Source organism: Drosophila mauritiana, unplaced genomic scaffold (genome assembly GCF_004382145.1).
Source record: "Drosophila mauritiana strain mau12 unplaced genomic scaffold, ASM438214v1 Y_31, whole genome shotgun sequence".
NCBI classification, from domain to species: domain Eukaryota; kingdom Metazoa; phylum Arthropoda; class Insecta; order Diptera; family Drosophilidae; genus Drosophila; species Drosophila mauritiana.
In genome coordinates, this window is record NW_022881577.1 from 60,099 (window position 1) to 72,365 (window position 12,267).

Consider the following 12,267-nt stretch of genomic DNA (forward strand, 5'->3'; position numbering starts at 1 on the left):
CCAAAGCGAAGGATGGGCATCGGTGTTATCCATCTCATCGGACGATGGTAACTGCTCATCCTCGCCGCCATCAATAATAGTCTCATCGCTGGATACCACGTCATCGCTTAACAATACTATTCACCAACCAGCCCAAGTCCGAGAGGCGTTTTCGAGTAGTTATCACACATCTCCTCCACTCCCACTCCATGCTCGTGGATAGTCCAGGAGCTGCTGAAGCTCGGATTCCATGCGCGCTTCGTCAGAAATATGACGAATCCGGCTACAGGTGGCCCCATGCGAATGTTTGAAGTGGAGATCGTCATGGCCAAGGACGGCAGTCATGACAAAATTATCTCCCTCAAACAAAAGGTGGGCAATGGGTCGATATTGAAAGGACACGGGAGCCGGTCCAGTGCTACAGATGCCAGGGCTTCAGGCATGCCAAAAATTTATGCATGAGGCCGCCAAGATGCATGAAATGCACTGGCGATCATCTGTCATCCTGCTGCACCAAGCTAAATCCACCATTGCCACTTGCGTCAACTGCTCTGGAGAGCATATTAGTGCGTACAAGGCGGTTTCTGGCGGCAAGCAACATTGACATAAACAACATAAGGACAATTAAAGACGCAACAAATAACATTTATAGACGACAAGGCCCCCCTCCACGCAATAATACCCCTCGTCAGCCGTACAGCTCAGCAATCCTGAGCAGGTCAATCGGTGAAGCTCGCCAGGAGGCCGCCAGAAAGGCGATGCTAAATCCTTTTCGGCAAAACTTGAACGACAGAAGACCACGTTTCTCCTCCCATGACACGGCCATTCAGAAGCGACTAGCTTTAAGCCAAGAATCATTGACGAAAACACACCATCGCCAGGCAATTCCAACCCATATTTACAAAAAAGCTTCGCGGACGACCCCACCACAAACCTAGCTAAGATAGTCGACAAGCTAAGAGAGTGACGGCCAAAATAGCTCTCTGTCTGCTCGCTTACGCTGAGAGCGTTAGAAATCTAAAAATAGAATTTGCTTGCTCGTGTGAGTAAAAACAATAGACGATTTTCGGGTCGAAATCAATTCTGATCGAAGAAACGAATGTACATATATGGAGTTTTGGCAATATAATGAAAACAATTAAAATTAATAATTCACGCCCTGACTATTATAATTTTAAAGTTTTTTAAATTCGTATGTTAAGATCGCCGCTCGAATTAGCTGCCCTTTACATATTTATATTTATGACGATAATTAATTGTGTAATATATATGTATGTCACAGCGTTGGCATTTTCTTGAGCCTGATCTTCCATATTGGCAAATAAACTTTTCGAGTGAAGCGAATTCCAACCGGCGTGCGCGATTGTCTGTATGCAACTGATCGTATTTTCTACGCATCGATCTATCCTTTACACACCCTAGCTGGACTACACTTGGCGACAGCGCGACAACGCCGTCGCCTCACTCGTAACGGTACTTTGGCGCCAGTCATATTCTACGTTGTAGTCAAATTCTAAGAATGACCTCTCAATATACCAAACTCATTGCGCAGCTGCGTCTTGCAAGCGCAGTGGTCTAACCATGTTAATAATGTGACAGACACGTACAGTGGTCAAAATACATTCGTAATGCGACACGGCCTTCCTGACATAATACACGTCCTCGTGTGTTGTCTTAAATCTACCACATAAGTGATAATACTTCAGGATTCAAAGACTCTCTGGATATTTCAAAGAATTATTTTCATTCAATCTATTTCTGATTCAAATTAGTTTCAACTTTATCCTTATCATAACATGACTAAATTATTTAAATTTTCGTAACATAATTTAAATTTAATAAATCATACCATTCGTGTAATTCCTTTAACACATTTTTCTCTTAATCTTTTAAATCAAACAAATTTTGTAGTTCCTTTTACAAATAATTAACTTATCTTTTGTGTAGTTCCTTTTACACATAATAAACTTATCTTTAGTGTAGTTCCTTTTACACTTAATTAACTTATATTTTTTGTAGTTCCTTTTACACATACTGAACTTATATTTTGTGTAGTTCCTTTTTCACATACTGAACTAATATTTTGTGTAGTTCCTTTTACACATACGACCCCCGCCATAACAAGTCTCTTCTGCTATGGTGCGGTCTTCAGTTTCACTATTGGGCAACAGACACAACTCCTATAGTGCTGTCCCTGCCTTTACATAACTCATCGTGTATCTGATTATTTGGCATTGCTCTTAAACATTCATGAGAATACTTATATGTTCGTTTACATGTTCTTTTTAGCCTCCTTTCTCAAATTTTCTTTGTCTACCTCATCATCGTTATCTTTGTTTAGCGGCAACAAGCCAAAAGGTCGAGCTTCTTTACCAATCAATAATTCCATAGGGCTAAGCTTAGTCACACGATTAATCGTGCCATTCATTGCTAGCTGCACTTCAGCCAACGCATCCTGCCATGATCTCTGACTAGACTCGGCTTCTATTTTAGGAATAGGATGCAGCTCAGCCTGCACTTTTCCAGCTAGTGGCTTAGAAACTTTACATATAATATAATGATCTTCTACGAATCCACGCACACATTTAGACATATTTTTGAACCGATAATAACAATAGACTTTGTCCAGTGTAATGATGAACTCCAAATAAGAACACAAGTCCGATTTAAGTTGAATGCAGCCGTCGGGCTGACTTATATTTATTCAATTTCTTCTTTTGATTTTAGAGTATGCAGATATGGTTCTGCCAGCTCAACGTCTACAGAGTGTCTGATTTTACAGTTTTGAATATATTTGGACTTAGGCTAATCCGCGTAGCTGCGCTGCCGGGTACGCCAGCGGCGGAGCGGCGTTCTTATGTATATCTTATATATCTAGGCTTATCGGGAGAGCGAGCTAAGTATGTACGTATGTAATATGCATTTGGTCGGCGTGGGAATGCTGACCATGCACTTATACTTTGTGGCCTTCGAGTGGGCAATGCAATGATCATGTTACATCCGCCCTGGGCCTTACTGCGTCCATAAACATAAACATAAACATAAACATAGCAACAAAGTGCTGCCATATGTTAGTTAATATGCTATTTTATTTAATTGTTCTTAATATTGCATAGGCACATACTACATCTCCCTCCTTTTGAAAAATAACGTAACCTAGTGAAGTTATATTAATTATTAAATGCAAATTATTTCATTTTTAATTTTTTTTTTTTTTTTTAAGTTTGTGTTTTTGTTTGAACAACAATAGTATTATTAATATAAAAGTTGATTTTGTAATGCAAAGATAAAAATATACATAGTGTATGGAAAATTTTGTAATAATTATTAAGGAAAATATAAGTTTCAAATCAATCATGAATGAAATTTCTTTAATCTATCTTTATGAACTACTTGCTTCTTATTTTTATTAGTAAGTAGCGTAATATTGTTATTATCTCCTATGCTTTCTATCTTATAGGGCCCTGTGTATTTAAAGTCTAATTTATGACCTACCTCATTTCTTAGTAAAACTCTATCTCCTACTTCTAACTCTATGTCATTTACTTTTAAATCGTAATTTTCCTTATTTTTCTCTTTGTGTGCTTCAAGCAGTTTTCTTGGTCGAGCATATGCTACTTCTATCCTATATTTACTCTCCTTAGCGTAATCATCTATGTTATATATTGGTTCTATGCTATGTAGTTTATTAAAATGTTTTGGTAAATTACTTGTTCTACCGAAAACTAATTCATATGGACAGTAATTATGTACCATAGATGGGGTCGTGTTGAAGCAGTATACGAAATATTGAAGCCATACGTCCCAATCGGTTTTGTCCGCCGATATGTAGTATCGTATATACTCGTTTAAAGTTCTATGACTTCTTTCTACTACTCCAACTGTCTGGTGGTGATGAGCTGTTGATGTTATATTTTTTATTTTCAAATATTTACATGGGTCAGTAATTATTGAATTCTTATACTCTGTTCCCATGTCCGTTATGAACGTCTTCATTGGACCGTACTTTAGAATAAAAGATTCAAATATAGCTTTTGCGACTGTTTTTGCGCTTTTATTTGCTATTGGTATGGCAACTAAGTACTTGGTTAAATCACATATGAGAGTGACTGCGTACTCGTTACCATTTTCTGACTTAGGTAGTGGACCAATTGTGTCCACGACAACTCTATCGAAAGCATGTTCTGGTGTGTCGGTTATAGTCATTGGGGTCTTTATATGCATTGTTATTTTTGCTTTTTGTCATTTTTGACATTTTCTTACGTACTCTTTTATGTAAATACATAATATCATATTTTTCCAATAATAATGTCTTCTGACCTTGGCCAAGGGTTTTATAATGCCTGTATGCCCTCCTTGTATTGGATCATCATGTAGTGTAGACAATATAGCTTCTTTTTCTTTTTCATTATTTATTTGGGTCACCGGGATAAGCAGTGCTACTTTTAAATTCTTTAATATTTTATTGCCCATATTTATAAATTCATCTATTGAAACGTGTTCAAAGATTTTCTTCCACGGTGCCATTTTGATTTGGCTGATATCATATATACCGGCTTGCAATTCAAGCCTTTTGAAAAATTGATCTAAATCAAGAATTCCATTAGTATAAAGATCACCAACATCATATCTTGCAGTGATTTTCTTTCCATGTTTAAATAAACATATCGTGTCATTCAATTGCAATGTCACTACTTTTCGTAACTCGTCATTTGTTATGACTTCGTATACGTTGGGCTCTGAAGCTTTTTCTTTGGTTTGTTCGTGCAAATCCAATTGTTCTTTTCCTGCGCAGGATTTTTGTCTACTTTGAAATCTTGTAGTGACTTTTAATATATTTCCAGTTATTTCTTTTAGCTCTTTGATGGTTATTCGTGATAACGCATCAGCTACATGATTGTCTTTGCCCTTTAGATAATCTACCGTAAAATTATATTCCTCTAATTCAAGCCTTATTCTTGTTAATTTGGAACTGGGGTTCACCATCGAGAATAAATATGTCAATGGTCTATGGTCTGTTTTCACAGTGAAGTGTTTTCCGTAAATGTATGGTCTAAAATGTACTATTGCCCAATGAATTGCTGCTAATTCTTGTTCTGTTGTACTCTTATTGCTTTCACCTTTCGTAAAAGCTCTTGATGCATAAGCAACTGGGAGTTGGTGGCCATTATGGTTTTGAGTTAAAACTGCGCCACACGCTTGCTTGCTTGCATCTGTTATTATGCAAAATTCTTTGCTGAAGTCTGGGTACTGCAAGAGTGTTGGGTTAATTAGCTGAGATTTTAAATGTATGAATGCTTTTTGACATTCATCTGTCCACTTGAATGGAACATTCTTTTTACATAATCTTGTTATGTGCCGCGAATAGTCGGCGAAATTTTTGATAAAACGTCTGTAGTAATTGCAAAATGCTACAAAACGTCTAGCGCTGTCCGCATCATGTGGAACTGGGTAGTTCTGAATGACATCATATTTTTTGTCATCCGGCAAAATTCCTTTGTCTGTGCATTTATGTCCCAAAAATGTGACTTCATGCATGAAAAATTAACATTTTTCAGGATGTAACTTTAGGTTGTATTCCCTGCATTTACCAAAAACTTCAGTGAGGTTTTTAAGCATATGTTTTTCGGAACAACCTATGACTATTAAGTCATCCATATAAAGGAATGCCTGAGACGGTTCTATTCCGGAGAATGCTATAGTCATCATTCTTTGGAATGAATTAGGCGCTATTTTTAAGCCAAATGGCAATCGCGTGAAACGATATGAGCCATTGTTGGTTGGGAAAGATGTTATATCTCTCGAGCCTTCATCTAGTTCGATTTGATGAAAACCTGACATTAAATCAAGGCAGGAGAAATATTTTGCTCGACCAAGTTGGTCCAAAATATCATCTATTCTCGGTAGTGGAAATTTGTCAGCTAAAAGTTTCTTATTAATTTGGCGATAGTCTATTACTAATCTCCATTTCTTTTTATCTGAATTTGGGCTTGACTTTTTAGGTACTAATAGCAAAGGGCTATTGTACTGTGAAACTGATGGTTCGACTATTTTATCTTTTATTAATTTCTGAACTTGGGCGTGTATTTCTTCTACTTGACTATGAGGACTTCTATAATTTTTAGTCCCTATATAGTCCCTGCTTCCAGTACTGTTTTTATACTTTCGTGCTCAGCACGATTTATCATTGTGTCTATTGCCTCTTTAGTGCTTAGACCAGTGGCATGTTCGAGAGGTATACCCTCATCGATAAAGGAAGCTTCTAGTAGCTTTCTCAGCCTATCAACTTCAGCGGTAAATTGCATTGCAGTTTTACCTCTTTGCTGAACTGTTGCTAGTTTTGCCTTGACATTACTGGATGTTTCACCTACGACTACTTTCTGCAATTTGTTTATAATTGCCGGGGTCGCCGTTTCATTTTCAACTGAGTTCAAAGTTGTGCCAACTATTTTTGACTTAATGACCTCAACTGCAATGTCTTCATATGGTCCTTTAGCTAGGTCTACCAATTTAATTGCCTTAATGAATCTTTGTAAATGGATCTTTTGTCCATCAAATTCTGGCACAGTGCAAGCGACTTCCTTGAAGTACGACCTAATGGCTGCTACTTGTTCTGCGATGGTTACTTTATTTTCGGAGTCAGCTGCGTTGTTCGTTTTATCCTCGTCCCTCAGCATTAATTTTGCTGGTAAAGTTAGATCGTGAAGATCTTCCTCTTTAATATCTTCTTTGACTCTAGTCCTATCTTTTTCGTCAGAGTTAGTGCTATCTTCATCCAAATTTATTCTTAGCGGTGTGTTTACTATGGTTGGAATTTCTATCTGGAGACTGAATTTATTTTTTATGAATATTAATTTTTCTCTTAGTGTCACCAGTAATTCCAAAGCTTTAGCACACTGTTTGCTGTCCAAATTCTTTCTATTTTGTTGGATCAGCTCTCTGACTTCATTATAACTATTTACCAGGACTTTGGCATTCTTATTAATTGTTACAGCTTGTATTGATCTGTTTTGCGTAAAGCATTTATAAGATTTTCTGAAGTTTTCATTTGGATTTTTTATCTGATCAACAAGCTTTTCCCAGTCCATGCTGTGGTATACTCATATCTTCTAATTTATGCATTTGTATTTTTTTTTTTTAGATAAATTCAATATTACGTTTATTTTTATTTATTATTTTTTTTCATAAAATTTTTCTCATATTTTCATTCGTAATTGATTCTCTCCAAGATCTTCCTTAAATATTATCTATTACCGTTAGCAGTGCTACGGTATCGTTTCTTAAGACACTTGTTATGCAATTTGTATATTTTTATTAATGCATTGGATACCATAATTAGTGCGATTACAATTAGTATTATGGTTATCCAGAACAAATCTGCATTTTGGACTTTTTATGACATTGGCTGTAGAGCCCACAGTTTTAGTGTCTATTAGACCCATTTTGGGTATACTAATTTTATATTTTGGCAAAGAATCTTCTATATATATATTTATATTTTTAGTTTTACTTATTCCATTTGTCTCTATAGACATTTATGTATGGAATTTTTTTTATTTATAAAATTTTTTTTTAATTTTCGCAAGAGAATAAAAAGTTGTATTTTACATTGTTGCCTGCCTGATTCTAGCTATGGCTTCACGGGCCATATTGGGTTAACAGGGCATAATAGTATATGCTCCGTTTTACAATATTTCTTACAATTTTCTTATATTTATATTTTATATTTATTATATATTTAACGTTCTGCTGCTGCTGATGCTCATCAGGTGTCAGCTGGGCGTCGCCGGGGGTGGCACGCTGACACTCCCTCGCTGCTGTCTATTGTTTGGCCGCTGACGATGTCGATGGCTGCTCACAAGTCCCCAAGCAGTGAGGACTCCAGATTCCTTCGCAGCCAGGGGGGCAGGACTTCTTCGGTTTTGTTAATGCTGGTGCTGGACATGCCTGGTATTTTGGAACTTCATTAATTGTGGGTATATTTTTAATATTATCTGAGTGAGTTTTCTCGAGTTTATGGGTCTTTAATTCATGCTGATATTGCAGCAAGTGGTCTAGCTCTGCATGTAGCTTTAGAGCTTTCGACCAAACCGGTGGCGTTTGCTGACCGTATATTAGCCACCTTACGTGGGCTATACGTTTATTCAGCTTAGTTTTCAAACCGCCACGGTGTTTGCCCATACTCAATAGAACTCTACTCACTCAGATTTTTCCTTGGTTTTTGCAGTTCCATTTAATTATTCCTTGGTGATGGGTCTTCTTCCAGTCCAGTATTCCTTTGTCTTCACCAGCTGTCACGGTCGCCATGTAATGATGAACTCCAAATAAGAACACAAGTCCGTTTTAAGTTGAATGCAGCCGGGCTGACTTATATTTATTCAATTTCTTCTTTTGATTTTAGAGTAGGCAGATATGGTTCTGCGGAGCGGCGTTCTTATGTATATCTTATATATCTAGGCTTATCGGGAGAGCGAGCTAAGTATGTACGTATGTAATATGCATTTGGTCGGCGTGGGAATGCTGACCATGCACTTATACTTTGTGGCCTTCGAGTGGGCAATGCACTTATACTGTGTGGCCTTCAAGTGTGTGTGTGGCCTTACTGCGTGCATAAACATAAACATAAACATAGCAACAAAGTGCTGCCATATGTTAATATGCTATTTTATTTAATTGTTCTTAATATTGCATAGGCACATACTACACCAGCGTCTTTTCCCATCCAAGATGCATAATAACGTAACTCATTATTCTTTAACTTTACAAATATATCTTGTATCTCAGTATCTCGCTGTTGTTCTGAAACAAACCAGTTATCAGATACCTCGGTCAAATTGATTCGTAACTCTGAAATCTTATTCATTACCTTTCTGTTGTTCAAGCACTGGATTTCGACAGAGAAAATCCACATGCGCCATTCGCTCGCATTTTCTATACCTCTAGCGCCTTACTTAAAGTTATCATCAGGCTGCTACCTTCGGGCATTTTATCAGCAAAAATGAGATCCACTGTTTTACACCAAGCTGAGGCATCTGCACCAGCTCCCTCAGGATGAAACTTTGGGAGAGTTATATGTTTTCCCTTTTCATCAGTTGCCGATGCCTTTGGTGTCTGCATATTTTTGATGATCTCCAATAGGTTGTTGTTTTGCACTTGTAATGCTGCCAGGTATGCATCGGTGATATTTGCAGGCAAAGCAGATCCCACTTCTGATGTCGCAGCGTTGGCATTTTCTTGAGCCTGATCTTCCATATTGGCAAATAAACATTTCGAGTGAAGCGAATTCCAACCGGCGTGCGCGATCGTCTGTATGCAACTGATCGTATTTTCTACGCATCGATCTATCCTTTACACACCCTAGCTGGACTACACTTGGCGACAGCGCGACAACGCCGTCGCCTCACTCGTAACGGTTTTTTGGCGCCAGTCATATTCTACGTTGTAGTCAAATTCTAAGAATGACCTCACAATATACCAAACTCATTGCCCAGCTGCGTCTTGCAAGCGCAGTGGTCTAACCATGTTAATAATGTGACAGACACGTACAGTGGTCAAAATACATTCGTAATGCGACATGTACATATAACATTCATTATTTACATAAAACCATAATGAGAAAGCACTACTTTTATTTGTGCACTTAATGCTGTTGATCATAAATTTTATTAAATTTAAATTTAAAATTAAAATTAATTTAATTAATTTAAATTTAGTTAAATTTTTTTATACACATTTGTTTTTTATTATTTTTAAAAATATTTCAAATGCGTATTTTACAAATATTAAAAAAAGATCATATGGTGCCTTTAGTTTTCCAAAGTATTAAAAAATTTAAGTAATAAAAATTTAGAAAATAAAAATAAATAAAAATATGAAAAGTTTCTTGCAAGTCTTGAGGCACGAAGTGCGGACACAAGCACTCAACAATCATTGCCTTATTAATTTTTCACACGCAAGCTGAATACTCTAATGACAAATATAATAATATAAATTCATTTTTGAAATTTTTTCGTGATATTATGATTCGGCTATTACTATTTAATACACAAGTTAATTACTATATTATTACTATTTTATTTAAATAAGAATAACGTTAAGGCAATGCAAAACTAGAATTTTTCACATGGTGCCAATTGATCAAAAATAATATAGATTTAAAGTCTACGAACTTCTAAGGTGAAGGGAATTTTTTGTCAAATTTACAATGCATGAGCATACGTGTGCACACATACAGTTGTCTGCTATCACTGTATGCGTAGAAAAGAGCTGTTCGCTGTAGCGCTCTTCGCTCGAAAATATTTACAATCGTATACATTGAATTTTTGAAAAAAATGAATAATTTGATTGAAAATGATTTTCGAATGATATAATGAAAATCATTTTCTGTAAGCAAATAATCGGTATTTTGATCAGAATTTTTTGAAATGATCCCAATTCAGAATGTTATGTATAGTTGATGAAAGATCGAATACTTTGTCATTACTAGACTAAGAAAAAATTTGAAAAAATATTAATAAATTGTATTTTATTTGATATAACTGAGTTATAAGTTTATTAATGAATTTAATGTTAAACATTTTCCTTTGGATACTATTTATAAAATAATATAAAAACGCTGTGCTTGCCGCTTTGACGAGTTTGAGATTTTTGTAAAGGCCATTCAGTCCTCGGCCGATTAATGGTTGCGGCACAACTGATACATAGATGTCATTATGGCATAGTAGGCCTTGTCATTTCGCACTGTACTTTTTATTATTTTTCATACGAGTGAACTGGCAACATGTCGAGCCCGTGAGTAACTAGGTTTTTCCTATGGAAAAATAGCAAATCACAGTAAAATCTTGTAGCCAGAACAACAACAACAGCATCTGGATCAAGGGCAACGAGTTCCTCTGCCGCGTGCCCATCGACTACATTCAGGAGACGTTCAACCAGATGGGCCTGGAGTACTTCACCGAGACACTGCAAGTGATCCTGAATCCGGTGTTCGACAGTTCCTTGGACTGGGTCTTCGGCGATGAGGAGAAGTGGTACGGCATGATCCCCGCCCGATACATCATGTCGGAGAGAGGCGCGGATGATATGCGCCAAAAGTATGAGAGAGGGGACTTCGAAGTGTGTCCAAAGCTCTCCTGTAGGCAGAAAACCCTTCCTGTGGGCCCCAGCGACGTGTGTGGCAAGTCCAACGTGAAAATCTTCTGCCCTCGCTGTAACGACTTTTACGAGCTGCGATCCGATAAACAGCTGGACGGAGCAATGTTCGGGACCAGCTTCTCGCACAACTTCTTCGCGCAGCGGCCGAACTTGAGACCACAGCCGCCCCTGGACGTCCACCGGTAAGTAATTCTCCGAATTTAGTCCTGGTTTTTTTCTACACAAAGCGCTTGCATTTGCAGTCTATTTGGCTTCCGGTTTTTACGAGACGGCCTTGATGAAGCTCGAATCGCCTGAGTCCTCGCCCAAGAATATCGGATCCTCGGTCAACAAGTCCCAATGAATAATCTCTCCCACACGAGGGAGAGCAGAAATGGTTGTCCTATATATCAGTCAGCTTGTACCCACTCCAACACACACGACAAACCTAAGCCTTTTCTATTGACCACGCGGACTGCGGCGCATGTTTTTCCTTCCCTTCACAAAAGGTTATGCGTGCACCAAAGTTCACGGGCCAGGCTGGCCAATGCTTGCTGCATAGCGGCATCTCCACAGCAACGACGTTACCAGCACCACTGAAAGCAGAATCAGGATTACTATAGGCAATGCGCAGGAACAGTAAGCACAATTATTACAATAAGAAATAACACGCGAGTTTTCTGCTTCGTTTTCGCGTGGGAGAGGAGAAACCAGTTTCCCGAAATGCCATTGACACTGACAAACGCGAGTAACTGGCGGGAAAAATACTAGAATCCCAAAAATACTAACTTGAACAATTCTAGTATTTTTGCCCGATAGCCAGCTGGCGGAGAAAAAAGATACTAGCCGATAAGCCCGCCAAAAAGGCTGGCCGGAAAATTACTGGCATATCGATCATCCGCCGTGCCTTTGAGCTATCGAAAAAGCCCGCCTACGTGCCTAGCCCAAAGCTGCAAGTCAGTTGAGATTATAATCGTCATGGCCAAGACGGCAGTCATGACAAAATTATCTCACTCAAACAAAAGGTGGGCAACGGGTGGATATTGAAAGGACACGGGATCCGGTCCAGTGCTACAGATGCCAGGGCTTCAGGCATGCCAAAAATTTATGCATGAGGCCGCCAAGATGCATGAAATGCACTGGCGATCATCTGTC

General features: G+C 38.0%; 1 protein-coding gene across 1 annotated transcript; it reads left to right on the forward strand.

Annotated features, from left to right (window-relative positions):
- Positions 1–10,657: 10,657 nt before the first annotated feature.
- Positions 10,658–11,283, forward strand: LOC117150091 (stellate protein CG33238-like; the record flags this gene model as incomplete). The annotated part of the gene is made up of 2 exons (XM_033316932.1): positions 10,658–10,699; positions 10,831–11,283. Coding segments are annotated over exons 1-2 (495 nt in total), but the record flags the coding sequence as incomplete, so codon positions are not given.
- Positions 11,284–12,267: the final 984 nt, after the last annotated feature.